At 34.4% G+C, this 17,984-nt stretch overlaps 1 protein-coding gene across 1 annotated transcript in view; it reads left to right on the forward strand.

The window, feature by feature from the left end:
* Positions 1–17,984, forward strand: part of TTLL7 (tubulin tyrosine ligase like 7) — a 140,214-nt gene that overhangs the window by 76,383 nt on the left and 45,847 nt on the right. Inside the window, exons 14-17 of the mRNA XM_041749648.1 lie at positions 5,739–5,825; positions 10,364–10,562; positions 14,522–14,727; positions 15,710–15,844. Coding sequence (XP_041605582.1) covers positions 5,739–5,825; positions 10,364–10,562; positions 14,522–14,727; positions 15,710–15,844 — 627 coding nt within the window. The remainder of the gene's footprint in view (positions 1–5,738; positions 5,826–10,363; positions 10,563–14,521; positions 14,728–15,709; positions 15,845–17,984) is intronic.

The following is a 17,984-nucleotide window of genomic DNA, read 5'->3' on the forward strand; positions in this document are numbered from 1 at the left end:
TCTCTTCCAATAGTCTTTCTTTTGACATACACCAGTGTTTCCACCATTAGAATTATATCCTATGGCCCTTTGTTTTCTTGATCAAGAGAGTGGGAGACCTTTGTTTATTTTCCATCACCTGTTCTGTACTGTTATTTGTTTTTTCTGTGGATAAACATCTATTTCTTCTCATTACTCTGCTCCCCAACCCCTCTTTTTCTGCTAGAAAACCTAGGGATTTGGGAGCCAAATAGATCTACATTCAAATTCCAGCTCCCTTATGTGTTAATTTTATAACTTTAGAATAAACTATTTGATCAATAGCTTGCACATCACTAATATAGTAGTATTAAAACTATACTTGAAAGGTTGGTTTCTAAGATAAAATTGAGGTTAATTAAGATAGTCGATTTAAAGTACTTGTCACAAAATAGGCTACAAATCTTAATTCTCTTCCTTGTATTCTTCAAAATCTGGTTTAAATGTCATCACTTTGCCTGTCCTATTCCTTTGGTTTGTGAGTCTCTTATACAAATATCACACTATCTTCATTACTGTTGCTTTTGCCCTTTCTAGGTCCTTTATGATTCCATTTACATCTTAGAATTGACTTGATTTTATATTTTGATTAATTTTGTATTACAAAGTGGCTGCTGGGATTGTAATTGGGACTGTGAAGAATCTATAAAATAATTTCTGGGGCAGTAACAGCACTGAGTTTTCTGATCCATTAATATGGCATATCTCTCCATCTACTTGAGTCTTTAAATTACTCAACTGTTTTATAGCTTTTGATGTATAGTTTTTGCACATCTTTAATTAAATTTATTAAGTATTTGATATTTTTGCTACTATTGACAATAATATAGTTTACATTTTTTTCCTTTTAAATTTGTTCTTAGGATGTAAACATCTGATTATTTTTATATATTGCCCTTGTATCTAGCAATTTTTACATATTATATTTTTACTAACTGCCATCTTAAATTAATTCCTGGTTTTTATTTGGTTATTTAGAAGCTCATTGCTTAATTTCCATACATTAAAAACTTCTCTTTTTATTTTTGTTGAAAATTTCTAGTTTATTTCATTGGTGTTAGAAAACATTCTGATTTCCCTACTGTAAAATGAACTGATACTTGCTTTAGCTCTATTAAGTACTTATTTTAGTGAATGCTCCAAATATACATGAAAATAATGTGTTACTACAGGTGTTGGTTATAGAGTTGAATACATGTAGTAAGTAATTTGGCTATTAGTGTTGTTCAGGTATTCTGTATCCTAATTTTTTGGCCTATTCATTCTAGCAATTACTGAGAAAGACTGTTAAAACTTCAACTGTGATTGTGGATTTAGTTCTGTCAATTTTTGTTTCATATACTTTGAAGTTATGAAGGTGTCTTTCTAATGAATTCATCCTTTTTATTTTACCATTATGAATTGTTTTTCTTTCCCTTAGGTAGTACTCTATGTCTTAATTTGTTTAAATATGTTTATTTGTTAAAATATGTTTACTTTGTGTAACTAATGTGGTCACACTAGTTTCTTTCTTATGGTTACTGTTTGAATGACTATCTTTTCCATCTATTTATCAATTCATCCATGTTCTTATATTTAAAAAAATATCTCTGGTAAATACTGTTTAGTTGGGTCATATTTGCTTTGAAATTTAGTCTCACCCTGTTTCTTAATCCTTTCACATCCTTACTGGTTGTCTAATAGTTTTCTAACTAACCTTTCCTATTTATTCACATATACACTCTTTCTTGTGTTCTGTATTTTGTCATGCAGAGTCTAACGAGGATTATCTTCAGTTTGAAGAAATGTTCTTTATTACTTCATATTCCTTGTAGCATAAGTGTGGTGTTGATTAATTTTCTCTCTGTCTCTCTCTTTTATTTTTGGGGGGGGGGTCAGAAATTATCTTTCATTTTGCCTTCTTTTTTAAGTGGTAGTTTAACTGGATATAGAATTCTTTCTTGGCAGCCTTTTCTTTGTTTCTTTTTTTTTTTTTTCTTCTCTTTCAGGACTTTTATGGATATCACTTATTTGTCTGCTGAATCCTATTGTTTCTATTCAGAATTCAACCATCATTATTCTTGCTTTCCTTCTAAATGTAATAGTCTTTTTCCTTGGCTGCTTTTTTTTTCCCCTCCAGCATTTTGACTTTGATGTGTCTGTGTGTGGCTTTCTTTGTATTAATCCTGCTTTTAATTTTCTTAATTTCTTGAAGCTCTGGGTTAATGTATTTCATTAGTTTTGAAAAATCCTCCTCCATTTTTTCTTCAGATATTTCTGCTGTATTATTTTATATTTATCTCTTTATGGTACTCTAATTACACATATATTAGAGACAGGGACAGCATCCCATGTATCTTTGATACTCTGTTCTGTTTTTCCTTGTTTTAAATCTTTCTGTGTGCTTCAGTTTGGATAATTTCCACTAATTTCTCTGCTGTGCCCAGTCTGCCATAAACCTCTTCAATCACTTATTAATTTTTGATTATATTTTTCAACTCAAGAATGTCCATTTGGTTTTTTAAATCTATTTTTCTGTTGAAATTCTGCATCTTCCATTCATTTTGTTCATTTTTCATCAATTTTCTTTAACACATATATAGTAGTTATTTTAAAATCCATGATTGTTAATTTTAGCATCTGGATCATTTAAGGACCTGCTTTTTAAAATGTTTTTTTTTTTCCTTTTTATCATGGGTGACATTTTCCTGTTAGTTTGAATGTCCTACAATTTTTATTTGTTAGGTGTTTATAAAAAAAACATAAAAACTGAGCTGATATTATTTTCTCCCCCCCCCCCAAAAGGTATATCTTTCATCTTTCAGAGTGCTAAGGTAAGGGGCTAATCACTTTGAGCCAAAGGAAAGTTGAACAAAAGCAAAAATCAACAAGTGGAACTACATCAAACTTAAAAGCTTCTGCACAGCAAAAGAAATAATCAGCATGAAAAGGCAACCTGCAGAATAGAAGAAAAATTTTGCAAAGCATATATATGATAAGCAGTTACTATCCAAAATATATAAAGAACTCATGCAATCACATACCAAGAACAAAAACAACCTAACTAAAAAATGGACAGAATAGCTAAAACAGACATTTTTTTTCAAAGAAGACGTGCAAAAATCCAACAGATACATCAGAAAATGCACTGTATCACTAATCGTCAGGGAAATACAAATCAAAACCACAATGAGTTATCATCTCATTCCTATTAGAGTGGCTGTCATCAAGAAGACAAGAGATAACAAGTATTGGGGAGGATGTGGAGAAAAGGGAACACTAGTACAGTGTTGGTGGGAATATAATTTGGTTTAGCCAGTATGGAAAGCAGTATAGAGGTTCCTCAAAAAGCTAATAATAGGTCTACCATATGATCCAGCAATTCCACTTATGGGTATATACCCAAAGGAAATGAAAACAGGATATCCAAGTGATAAATTCACTCTGGTGTTTGTTGCAGTATTATTCACAGTAGCCAAAATTCGGAAACAATGTAAATGCCTGTCAGTGGATGAATGGATAAAGGTGATGTGGTATATATGTACAGTGGAATATTTTCAGTCATGTGGAAGAAGGAAGTCCTAACATTCTGACAACATTGATGGACATTGAGAACATTATGCTAATTGACATAAGTCAGACAGAAAAAGACAAATACTATAGGATATCACCGATATGTGGAATCCAAAAAAGCCAAACTCATAAAAACAGTAAAATGGTAGCTACAAGGGTTGGAGACTGGAGGAATGGGGGAGAGATTGTTTAAGGATACAATCTTGCAACTAGTAGTAAATAAATCCTAGAGACCTAATGCACGGTATAATAAATATAGACAATACTGTATTCTAATCATCAAACTTGCTAAGAAATATTAAGTACAATCAGAGAAAAGAAATGATAATTATATGATATGATGGAGAAGCTAACTATTACCACAATGGCAATCATATTAAATATATAAATGTGTCTTTACACAGTGTTATATGTCAAATTTATTTCTATTAGTAAAAAAAGGAAGAAAAATTAAACTTGGTTCAGTCTGGGTTGTAGTATTTTTAGTTTACCATCTTGTTTCAAGTGCCTCAAGGATGAAATTTATTCAGTGTTTGTTACAGAGCTCATTTTCTATTGGTATCTAAAAACTGTAAGATATTACTGGATTTCACATGCCTGTATCCTCCTACTCCACTACATACGCAGTAAAATTGCTGTCAGAGAGACCCAGCAGGTGAAGAGAACCAGCTCTGTGGATTCCTTTAGATGTTGCACTAGGACACATGATCGTTGAAAACTCTATTGTATTCTCTTTATTCCAGCAGAATCTCCTTGCTTATAATAGACATGGTCTCTACCCATCTGTGTGCAGACTGGACAAATGATTCCAAAGTAGAAAGTGGCTTCTTATCTCTGCTTACCTAGAACTTTTCCCCCTTTGATATACAGTTTCTTTTAAACTATTTTTTATCCACAACTTTCTGATGTCTTAAAAAATATGATTGTTAAAAAAATATGATTGTTTAGTTTATCTTTTTCTAGCTGCTATAATGAAAGTGTTATCTATTATGACCTTCTTTCTCCTAAACAGAAACAGAACTCTGAGTTTCTTTTTAACTATCTTGGTTTGCTGTCACTGGAATTCATTGTAGGATTATTATTTAATCAAAACATTATAGCAGAAGGCTTCTGGGTAGCTCAGTTAAGTGGCTGCCTTCAGTTCAGGTCAAGATCCAAGAGTCCTGGGATCCAGCCCCTCATGGGGTTCCCTGCTCATCAGGGAGTCAGCTTCTCCCTCTGCCCCTCCCCTCACTCATGCTCCTTTTCTCTCTCTCTCTCTCAAATAAATAAATAAAATATTTAAAAAAATCATAGCAAAAGTATTTTGGTATTCTAATAGCTAAGCTTTATTGAATTGGGATGAAGAGTAACTTCTTTTACAAATTTCCATTGCACAGTGAGATTTCTAGTTTCTTCAAAAGCCTTTTTTTAAGAGACATTGAAATATGTCATAAATATATAAATGAAGATGTGATATTTTAAAGGTTGAATAAATAGCTCAAGGAAGTTATTGATTATACCTCTTTCAGCATATGTATTATACTCATATTGCTCTGGTTGGGTCAACATTTACTTGAGTATATATGTTTTTGTAACTTTTCCCCTTAACTTCACAATGACTTTAGAAGAACATAAGAGAAGGTATTCTGCCCATAGAATGAAAATCTTTCACAAAGTTCTAAAGATACTCTTGCACAATAGTTAAAATTTTGAAAGTCTAATTAAATTGTGCCCATTTACCAAATACTAATATTAGATCGTTCTAAATGAAACTATTAGGCCAATCATCAATTTTCTTCTGATGTTGTAATATTATTTTACACTAATAATATAGAAATCACTGGTGAAATTGTACTCTGGAAAACTAGAGTGAACTGTTAGAAATTTAAAAATGTTCAATAGACTAATTTATTGAATTGTATTATACTCAAGATTTTAATAGTACTAGAGGATACATTTGTTTATGATATTAATATATAGTAGATTTCAGCTATATATTGTTTATATTGCCAGATTTTATTGAAGGTTTCTTCAAGAGATTTTTCCATGACTCTCTATTTCTCGTTTGATCTGAGCAATTTTAGTTAAATAGTTCTAGGACTCCTTGTTGTACACTGTTTTATGGAGATTAGTGAACCTGGAAAAATTCTAGAGCCATTAGTGATCATAATTTTAATATTTTTAAGGAGGAAGATATTTTGGACCTTCTGGAACAATGTGAAATTGATGATGAAAAATTGATGGGCAAAACTTCCAAGCTTCGAGGACCAAAGGTGCAGTACCTCTACATTCTTAAGTATCGCAGTAGATGCTACCAAGTGCAGTTGATTTTACCTTTATAGTTCTTACTGTAAGAATGATTGATGCCACTTTCAAGGAACCATATGGACTATGTGTCCAGTGCAGATAGAGTTAGGGAGATACACTCAGGAGAAGTTTTGTTTTGTTAGTTTCCCTCAGTTTTAAATTCTTTCCCTAATGCTAGTGAAAGTCCTATGAGGTAGGGCCAAGAGGGATATAAAACTAGCACCCTTATTCCATACTCAGTATTAGATTTTTCTCAAATCTCTAGACTTAAAAATCATCAGAGATGTGTAGCATTATAGGTAAGGCAAATCATGACCCTGAAGAGCCTCATGGGAAGTCCCACTTATTGCTGACCTAGCAGCATTAAAATTGTGTTAGTTAAAATAGGTATGGTTTCTAGGAATAAACAGAAAGCTATCATGCAAACAAAAATGGACAGGTGTTTGCCTTACCTTCATCCTCTCTTTAGTGACAATCTACATGTTCCTTTTTAATATGTCCAGGTCTTTGCTAGTAGAGTAGGAAAGTGTTGAATTTGTAAAATCTTGGAAACTTTTTATTTAGTTGTCATTGTTGTTTTAGTTTACATATCAGCAATACAAAGCTATCTCTGGGGGCACCTGGATGGCTCAGTGGTTGAGCATCTGCCTTTGGCTCAGGTCATGATCCCAGGGTCCTGGGATCGAGTCCCACATCAGGGTCCCCGCGGGAAGCATGCTTCTCCCTCTGCCTGTGTCTCTGCCTCTTTCTGTCTCTCATGAATAAATTAGTAAATCTTAAAAAAAAAACCCAAAAACCAAAGCAATCTCTATATCCTTATATACATCATCCTTCTCTGTTATGCTTTCTTGCTTTTTTCCGTGTGTCTGTAATTCTTTCCTATTTTAAAAAAATTCCTTTGTTTCTTTATTGATTATAGACCTTCTAATCTGGCTGAATCATTGCTGCCTTCATGAAATCTTTCCTCACACCCCAGTTGTTTTTTTTTAAGATTTTATTTATTTATTCATGAGAGACAGAGAAAAAGAGAGAGAGAGAGAGAGGCAGAGACACAGGCGGAGGGAGAAGCAGGCTCCATGCAGGGAGCCTGACGCAGGACTCGATTCCAGGTCTCTAGGATCAGGCCCTGGGCTGAAGGCGGCGCTAAACCACTGAGCCACCTGGGTCGCCCCACACCCCTAGTTTGACTTAGACCTTCCTTCCTTCTTCTGCTGTGCTACAAATAACACTTTTAGAGCAGTCATGACAATTGTGTGCATGTTTGCTTCGTGACAATTGTATGCATGTTTGCTTTAGTATGAACTTGTAAGTACTTTGAGGGTGAGCCCATTGTCATCTCTAGCACCTGGCACAGTGTTTGACACCTAGAAGGTTATCAAAGCCTGTTAGTTAAATTTGTTGAATGTGTCTACAAGGATCTCATTGGCCAGTGGAAGAACAGATAGGTGAGGCAAAGTCCAGGGTACATAGTGGCAAGTGCTGTAATAAAGGGAGTGGAAAGTGCTACAACAACATAGAGAAGAAAGGGAATGCTAGACTATAGATGGCTTCATAAAGGAAGTGACATTGGAATTGGGTCTTGAAAAATGAGTAGTGTTCTAAACATTTAGAAGCAGGGGAAGGATATCGGGGTAGAGCGAATATTTAAGGCAAGGACATGGAGGTGTGATATTACATAGAGTATTGGAGAAACAAGAAAGAATTTGGTGTCACTCAAATGTAAGATTCCTGGGTAGTGAAATAGCACAAGATGAACTTCGTGAAAGACATGTATCTGGTGGAGATCAGAGACCTTGGAGGTCAGGCACTGTTCTTCTGAAATATGGGCTTGATACTGAAGAATTGTTCATGATGCTGTTGATGATGCCTCTAATATATTTTAGAGTATCTGTAAAAGTGAATAGTTTCTAAGCTTTATGTATTAATTATTGCAATTCAGCAAACGAGTTGAGAGACAACTTGGGGCACAATATTTATGGCAGAATGGCAAATGAAAAGGCCCTGAGACAGCTGTCTATCATACTTTTCTTTGCTTCATGAAATAAGGCTTATCATCCAAATAAAACTATAAGCTCCTGGAAGGCAGAGTTCACATTGTATATTTTTTTCAACACCTCTTATTCTAGGCAAGTAGTAGAAATTAACTGTATTTGTTGAAATGAGATGAATTGGCTAGTTTCTGTAGATATTTATGTCAGTAATATTTAAAAGTGGTTGAAAGCTGCATAATTAGTCAGAAGTGAAAGCATTTTTATAACTTTTAATGCGATATACATTGAGGGCTTGGGGTGAGCCAAACTTCAAAGCAGGCTTTCATTTAGCTTTTTGTTTTAGAGGGATGATATCACATGATAAGCATTACTTTCCAGTGTGTTTATGGTAGAAGAATAATTGAAGGTAGTGAAGGTTAAATGAAACTTGTACTAGGAGAAATAATAAATTTTCACTTATTTGAGAAACTAAGAAATATTAATTAGCTATATAAGTAATAAATACCGCATAAAGTATCAGCATTGTTTCTTTTTTTCACCTGAGTGGTAGGGGCATAAATATTTGTTTTATTAATCTTTATGCTATTTGTATATTTTGTGTGTATGACCTAGTTCAGAATAAAATTGGACATAAGAATAAGTAGTATGGTTTGTGTCCTAACTCAGTGCCAATTCACAAATTCCATTTTGTAGTTAAGGCACTGTTGGAAGTTCACACTGCTTCACTTCTTGTTAATTACTGCTTGAACAGTGTGTTGGTCAGAAAGTCCCAAATTTATAAATGACACAAAGGTTCAGCTATCCATTTCCCCTCGTGATTCTTTATAAGATCAAATAATTCATGTACTGAAGCTCTTTAAGAAACCTTAAAGCTGTCTAGCTACATGCAGGACTACTAGCAAGCCTGGTTGTGCCACTGTTTCTTTGGGGTCTGCAGGACTTCTGAAGAAACTTTCCCTAGAATTCATATTCCCCAAGACTATCAGAATGTTCCATGGCTGTGTGCACCAGTCAGTGTTTTTAATGCATATGTCTTTGAACATTGTTAGTGCTCAGTAAATACTAGTCTATCAAAAGGAAAACATACTTTCAAATACGAGTTGGTGCCTTAGTGTATTAAATTACTTCCCTGCTTTGGTTATTTTTTACCCTTTACAAAGGCGGTAACTTTAAGAGGATCATGCTTTGGCTTCCTGTGTCTTCTGGGCACTTCGTGAAATGCTGTTTCTCTCTTTATCTTTCATCCTACACTGATACACGAGAAGATACACCTTATTTCAGTGAAATCCCATGGTAACCAAGGGTTTCATCATGGTGTATGTTAGCATCAAAGCATTTTTGTTTAACAGAGAACAGGAATCTAGTGTACAGCTACAGGAACCTTTCCCAGCAGGAGTAAGAGGCATATGGTTTGTATAATAAATAGTCTCTTAAAATGACTAAATCATAAAAATGTCTTGTTCTAGGTTGTACACATTTTTTCTGAAGTGAAGCTGTCTTACTTCCCTTATCTCTCATTCCTTCGGTGGCATCCTTGGAAACACATTGATTGAGTGGCTTGGAGACAAGTAAATCTAATGGAAACACTGGAACATAGTAACAGGGCATTTTAAATCACTACAGATTTACCCTTCTACATGGCACCTCTCCTCAAAAACTTCATGCCATAGTGATTTTTACATAATATCACTGTTTTTATGTAGCATGGGCAATGAAAAGCAGTGTTGCTCCATTATGGCCAGATGTCTATGTCAGATTTAGAAATTCTATAAGAAGAGACACAAGTTGTTCATAATCAATTGGAAAGTAGACAATTAACTAAAAATTTTTCTTTGTAAAAATATGCACAGGAAATTAGACACGTGAGGAATACCTTGCTTTGTGTTGCACATTATCTGAGTGGATAGGCTCATAAGCTCTGTTTTACGATGTGGTGACAGTGTTTTATCTCATTTTACTTATCCTGGTTTAACTGGCTGCTGCTTTCTTATTTTTTCTGCCTTTCCCCCGCCCTTCTCTTTTCTGTCTGTCTCTCACAAGCAACACGCACACCCACACACAGACATACACACACACATTTATTGAGTGACTCTGAACATCAGTGACACAACAAAAGTAATCTCTGAGTTTTGATGGTAATGAGTAATCTCTGTATGGAATGAAGAAAAGCTGATTATGTTTCTGATTTTTATATTTTCATTTTCATCTCAAATATTTTATCTTGCTGTTCTTTGTGGATGCTCTGGTCATTTATTCAAGTCGTGGAGAAACAGCATTTTCCTCATCATGAGTGAACTATATCATTTAAAAAGGAACATTTTGCAGAAACAGAACAATCAGCGACTAGCATGATGGGCTAACAGCAGCATGGTAGCAGTCATGCTTTGCGAGAGTCTCAGGCTTTGGTGAAAAGCAGCCAGCATAAGCAGGAAATTAAAAATGGTAACTAGTCATGCTAATAATTTGCTAATACTGTTTCAAATTCTAACAGAACATATTTCTCTCTCTTTTAGCCTCTGTCTTCCATGCCTGAGAGCGCTGAGGTAATGAGAAGACAGAAATACTACAGCAGTGACAGCAGTTATGACAGTAGCAGCAGCTCTTCAGAATCTGATGAAAATGAGAAAGAAGAGTACCAAAATAAGAAAAGAGAAAAGCAAGTTATGTATAACCTTAAACAGTCCAACAACTACAAATTAATTCAACAATCCAGTAAGTTGATTTCTTCTAATTTCGTTGTTATATGAAGAATTATGGAACTGAAATTACTGAGCTCAATAAAAGACCTTGGGCCAAATGAACCCTTGTTTTGTGTGAGGGAACATGGATTCTGTCCCACTTCCTTCCCCAACCTGACCTGGGTACACCCCACAATCCCTTTCAGGGTCTGAAAATGGGAAACAAAAAGGTCAAATGAAGGATCTCTTAGAGTCCATTCTTCTGTATTTCATAGTTTTTAAGTCCTGGATTTTGGCATAAATTTTATGAAATGGGCCTCTTGGCTGCTGATCTGCTGGCTGCTTATTCCGTTTCCCCCCACTTTCCTTCCCTTTTGGTCACCAGTTTTATTTTATATGGTCACCTATTTTTAAAAATGTGTATCTCTCTAGGCATTTAACTTGAATGTATCTATGAACCACACAACTGTGAAATAGTTGGAGTTTTGTTCCTTCCTGTTTTCATAGGGCTACACACCCAAGTGAGGGCCTTTCAGGATACAGCATGTATTCAGGACAGTAACCAATCAGCTGCTCTGTTGGCTTCCTTTCTGCCTTCCTCTTTTCTCTTTCTGCCTTATTTCTTTTCACTTTTTCTCTCTCTTCCATTCTGTCATTCATTCCTTTTTTTATTTCAAATGTATTTGCGATTCTTTACTCATCCCCAAATGTCCAATATGGTATTGCTCTTTTCTCAGGCTCATTTGGATACCGCTTCCCCATGCTGCCTCCAAGGCAGAGCTTTTCTTAACTCCCTTTTCTCCTGTCTTTGCCCTGTGCTCCACTGTCCCAGGGCTCCACTAAAGGGATCGGTTTAGTCATGCAGCAAACACAACTGTGAGCCTTTGTTGGTCTCCAGCGGTGGTTTATTTAATATGTTAGTTTCCTGGTAATGAGTATGTTTTGAACCTGACCTTCCATACTTATGGCAAAGTGCCATGAGGAATGCAGCATGAACAGATGAATATTTTTAATTATCTTTCTTGTACCAAACTATCATGAAGATTTTTAATGGTCTTTCTTTTCCTTTTTCTTTACTTTCTCTTAGTTAATATTTTATAAAGATATGTACTAATGCTCCTGTTTTCAGAGTTTATGTGTTTGGAGGGGAAATAATGTATTATGTTCCATTTCATTTATTTATTTATTTTTTTACTTATTTAAGATGTCTATCAGGCACCTACTCTAGAGTTTGCAAGCTATTTTATCAATTACCTCCATTTTTCCTTAAAGATGCCTTAAGTACTTTTAGTGTGACTCTGTAAGTATGGCTCTCTTTCTCTTTTGGAAGCTGACATTGTTGTGTCCAGATTTCATCAGTTTTTTAACCCCTCTTCTGTTATTTAAGGTGGCATCCCTAAGAGCGTGAGACAACAGAGGATTAGGGTAGGGTTGAGAAAATGTTGTTAAGATTTCTATAGCTCTGAGATTGTTCTTTGTTTTCAGACCTAAAACAAATTGAGGTCAGAAAAATAGTGTACTAAAAATGTTTTTAAGTGTACACTCACATTTTAAAGCTGGCTTAATTCAGTTATATATATTTTTCCTTATTAGTTATATTTTATTTTTATAGTCATTAGGGAATTACCACAAAAGATTCCATTTGTTTTGTATTCTCTCTTTAATATCACACTAAGGAATACCATAGCTACATACCTTCCTTGAGTTTTCTCTCCAAAGTGATGCTGAGGATGGAGGACAAAATTCAGATTACGTGTCACATTTTCTGGTGTAGAGAGCTAATTTAGGAAATTTAAACTTGCTATAGTTTCAAAAATATATTTTGAGTTGATAGAAGGTGTTCGTATACAAACTATATGAAATATTTTTTCTTGTAACTTGTTTATGCAAGTTACAACCATTTTTTGTTAAATTACCTAAGTATTATTGGAATGTCTAGTGATTTAATTATTTTGTCTGAATTTTCAGTGTATGCAGGGGGGAAATGAGAATCTGTGATGATTCAAGAGAAAGGATATTTTCCTTCTGCACCTGTGATCAGGTTATACGTGTCCAAACTATCACTTAAAGTCCTCAAGGAGAGCAGGATAAAGATGTAGGTGGTAGCACTTGCTTTTATATATTTTCCTAGTCAATCTTCTACTAGTGATATGTTCCTCACATAGCCCTTTTCTAGAAGGATAGTCCTTTCAAAAAAAATCAGATGGGCCTTTTAGGTTCAGAAGAAAATAATAATTGGAACAAATGGAAGGTTTTTTTTAAAGCATTTTTTTTATAGCTTACGAGAGTATATTTTTTGTACTCTCCAGAAACTAATGGTATTAGGTTCATCATCGACTCAAAATATCCTATAGAAATACATCCCTAAATATAAGGTTTATGTCCATTGCCTTTATAAAGGTTTAAATTTTTTTCAACAGCTAATGAAGAGAAATATTTGGGTATTCAACACGCCTTCATGTGAGTTTTATTAAATTATTTAATTAAAGAAGATTGATATATTTCCCAAGCAGAGAGAGAATATAGAACAGAGGACATACACAACATATAAACTAAAAAGGAAATAATTGTTGATAATGTTGAGTGATATTCTATTTCCCTATGTCAGGAATCAAAATTTACCTGGAATAGTTAGTTCTTTTTTAAAAATGGTCTCAGTATGCATTGGGGAAGATATTATGTGGTTTTCCCTAGTTTGTGTTGATAATAACCGTCTAGATCCAGACATTTTTTTTCTTGACTTAAATCTTTTACTATGGGAACTTAAATCTAGTTTTTTTTTTAAAATTCTTCTCTCGGGATCCCTGGGTGGCGCAGTGGTTTGGCGCCTGCCTTTGGCCCAGGGCGCGATCCTGGAGACCTGGGATCGAATCCCACGTTGGGCTCCCGGTGCATGGAGCCTGCTTCTCCCTCTGCCTATGTCTCTGCCCCTCTCTCTCTCTCTCTCTCTCTCTCTCTGTGTGTGACTATCATAAATAAATAAAAATTAAAAAAAAAAAAAAAAGAATGAAAAAAAAAATAAAATTCTTCTCTCCTGTGAATAAGAAGACTATCCATCTAGTACTACTCTTGTAATAGCTAATTATATGTTTTAAACTCCATTAGGATAATCTTTATGTTTTTTTTCTATTTTATTATTTTTTTTCTCATGGGCCCTAAGTTCTAGAACATCCCTTTATTCTGGCCACTCTCTAGACTCCTTTCCATCCCTCCCTATGAATCTTGCTGTAAAATATTATATTTTTAGCCAATACACAGATTCTAATAAATGACCAGTCTAATCCAAAGATAGTAGATGGCATCATGCTTTAGAAAGAGGGAGGACACTGACGTTATAAAGGCCAGGACTTAAACCTGAGCTTTGCCACTTTCTGGTCATGGGATCTTTAGAAAGTTCTTATGAGCCTCCAAGCAATGCAGATTCCTACTTCAGAGGGTTTCATGAGGATTAAGATAAAAGTGTAGCATCTAGCAAGATGCTTGGCTTATAGAAGATGTTCCATAAATGTTAGTTTTCCTTTATTCTGGTTCTTTTATGTCATGTTTTAAGAATGGAACTGTTTAAAAAATCGTTCTTATAGTAGCCATACTCTTTCATAAAAAATATTTTATTTTTTAATTTATTCATGAGAAACACACAGAGTGAGGCAGAGACATAGGCGGAGGGAGAATCAGGCTCCCTGTGGGGAGCCTGATACGAAACTCGATCCCAGGACCTTGGAATTATACATAACCTGAGCTGAAGACTGATACTCAACCACTGAGCAACTCAAGTGCCCTCATGGTAGTCATTCTTAATCATGACAGGGGTCCTGCAAGTTCACTGTTTAAATTGAAGAATTAACTTCAAACTCATATTCTCATGGAAATGTCTATGCTTTTACATTTATTGCTGTTTTACTCCCATGTGGTCTAATTGTTAAATAAACCCAGTACAGTGGAAAACTTGTACTAACTCTACTACTGTATTATCCCTCTTCTCCATTATAATAGGCTCCATTAGGCGTTCAGTCAGTTGCCCTCGGTCCATCTCTTCTCAGTCACCTTCCAGTGTGGACAACCGCCCCTTTTCTGCTCAACAAATGATAGCAGCATCCCGGCCAACTTCAGGGTCTCGGTCACATTCTTTAAATCGTGCTTCCTCCTACATGAGGCATCTGCCTCACACTAATGATGCCAGCTCTCCTAACTCTCAGATGGTAAGTCATCTATTTTGCTCCTCTGAGATTACAGGAAACACTATACTCAGGATTTAGATGGCAGACGGATCAGCTGGGCGGAGGACAGATTGAACTAAAGATCCTTGATATAAATCAGCTCATGGTCTTCTGGAATTCGGATTATTCATCTATCCTAGTCTATAACTTAAAAAGCAGGCTCCATTATATCATGGAACTTGAAGATGGACACTAAGAATAGCATTTTTTTCTATTTGCTGATGGTGTGGGATAATTTTGTTGAAAATCATATGAATAAATATATCATTTTGTGTATTATGCAGTAAATTTGGGGGAATTTGTTGGATGGCAAATTTTCCTTAATGGGACTATTGATTAATAGGTCAGAAAAACAAAACATTGATAAATTATCCTTAAAGCACTGAAGTATTAACATTGTTGATAATGTGTTCTGTATAGTAACTTAACACATAGTAATTTTTCCTTAGCATGAATTCCAGAGATTCACTGTTGAAGAAGTCAGGGAATTTATTTTGCAACCAAGCTTACTTGTAGATGCTCAGATAGATATCTCTATATACCATAGGCCAGCGATTTATTTAATTTGTTTATGTAATGTGGATAATGATCGCAAAGGGAAAAGTTTAGAAAATTGAAATGAATAAATTTCACTTGGTAACAATCAATAGTTATTTTTTCTAATAAAGAATTGCCTAAGGTATATGTAACAAATGATCTGACCAGAGAGTCTTTTTTTAAACACTTGTTTTTATTTTAGTATTTTGAGCTAAGTAAACTATAACTGTGTGGAAGTATGAAAGATACTCTTGAGAAATCATATCCATTTAATCCTAAGAATAAATGTAAAAGAAATTATTTTCTTTTTCATTGTCTTTTTCTTTCAATTAAAAGTGCATCATTTTTACCTAGAAATATCTTTCAGATTATAGTGGCACAATGAAATAAGACCCCCTCCAAATATCTGTATTCTTTCAAATTTAAGAGTGAGTCTTTGCGGCAACTGAGAACAAAGGAACAAGAAGATGATCTAACAAGTCAGACCTTATTTGTCCTCAAGGACATGAAGATCCGGTTTCCAGGAAAATCAGATGCAGAATCATTACTTCTGATAGAAGATGTGAGTAGTTGACATATACGAAATTTCAAGGAATTCACAACTTTTTATTATTCTTAAAATATTAAAATTTATTTCCTGATGGCATTATTCTCAATGACATGGTAAACTTAATTGATATTCTTTTCAACCTCTGCAAGCTTTAGAAAATACAAGGGTTATTTTAGTTATTATGATTCATAAGCAGTGAGATCACATAATCAGTAATGCAAAATACCTTTTAGTGTATAGTCCTATTTTAATGATGCAATCGCCTCATCAAGTGAGAATAATTACTGTTAAATAATTACCTTTCTTAATGATGAAAGAAGTATCAAAGTTAAGCCTCCTTCATAAAGATTTAGAAGGACATAACATGGGATGTGTTGTAGTGAAAAAAAGGGCCTTGGGTATAAAATGTCCAGAATATTTCAATGTGAGACCTTGAGTGGTTTTTGTCAAATTTCAAAATGGCTTGAATATGTTTTTCTTGTTATAAACACATTTGCACCACCCAGTGGAACATTCTGAAATGACACAGTCCTAAAAATTCATATTAAAGTCAATGACTTACTGTTATTTTAGAAGGAAGATCCAAGTTATTCAGATATTTCTGTGAAAGAGCATTCCTTCACTCAAAGATTGATTTTTTTTCAAAGATTGATTTCATATTTACATTTGTTTCAAGTTGACATTCCTAGATAATCCCTCAGTAACAGAGGTGGTTTTCTGGCTTCCCTGTTTTGTTTTGTTTGGAGCTTTGGTTTTTGGGTTTTTTTGTTTGCTTTTTGTTTTGTTTTTTTTTGTTGTTGTTGCTCTTGCTGTTCCAGAGGAGAAGGCACCATCTAGTGGCCAATTATAGGATAGAAACCAGAAGAAATGTACTTTGCTTTTTTCACGTCTGAAGCAATTGTCTAGAAACAAACAGAAAACAAATAATAATAAAGATTTAACTTTCTTAGTTTAAAAAATTAATAGTAGCAATTTCTATTTTGTAATCATGACATAGTTATAACCAAATCCCCCCAATATTATACATTATGTTATTAGATGTATATTTTAAAAAGTGAAAATGATATATATTACTTATAAACAAGCTGATATTTGTTACATCATGGGAAAAGGAAAAATGTACATTTGTTTTCAAGCATTAAGTAGATGTGTTTTTATTTACATATTATTCAATCAAGTTCTTTTTTCTAGATAAAGACAAAATTTTGTAGCATTTTACTTTTATTTCTTAGAGATATTAGTTATATACCACCCTTTTGAATCAAGTAGAAGAAAAATTAGATAATCAGAGAGTAGAACTAATATTCGTGGCCGATGTGATTATTTTATAAAGAATATATATAAGCTTATATAATTTATAAAAAATAATGAGGGACTCGTGGGTGGCGCAGCGGTTTGGCGCCTGCCTTTGGCCCAGGGCGTGATCCTGGAGACCCGGGATCGAGTCCCACGTCGGGCTCCCGGTGCATGGAGCCTGCTTCTCCCTCTGCCTATGTCTCTGCCTCTCTCTCTCTCTCTCTCTCTCTCTCTGTGTGTGACTATCATAAATAAATAAAAAAATAAATAAAAAAATAAAATAATGAATAATTATTTAAGACATTAGATTGTTGACTATATGTATACTATATGCAGGAAATATTTTAATCTGTTTTCTACAGTGCATATTACTAGAATATATATTCAGAAACTACAGATTTGTACCAATAAAACCCCCCAAAAAAGCCAAAACAAAAGAATAACAGAATCCTAATTATATGTAGGCTATCTTCTAATGTATTGTTCAATATTCTGTTATTATGGGTGATGTGGTAAAGATAGCTCTTGGAATTAAAATGAAAAATCTGTGTTTTGGGCTTCTTCCCAAATTCTATGTACCTGAAGACATTTGACTTTCATATATTAGAGACTGTATGCTTTTTACAGCAAGAAGAGAAAACTTCGGATTCTGATAGCTTCTTTAACTTAGGATCTTTGCACATGTCTTTATGAAAGTACACATTCTTTTTTTTAAAAAGATTTTATTTATTTATTCATGAGAGACACACAGGGAGAGGGAGAAGGGGAGACAGAGAGAGAAAGAGAGAGAGAGAGAGGCAGAGACATAGGCAGAGGGAGAAGCAGGCTCCATGCAGGGAGCCCGATGTGGGACTCA

This window comes from Vulpes lagopus, chromosome 3, assembly GCF_018345385.1.
Source record: "Vulpes lagopus strain Blue_001 chromosome 3, ASM1834538v1, whole genome shotgun sequence".
NCBI classification, from domain to species: Eukaryota; Metazoa; Chordata; class Mammalia; order Carnivora; family Canidae; genus Vulpes; species Vulpes lagopus.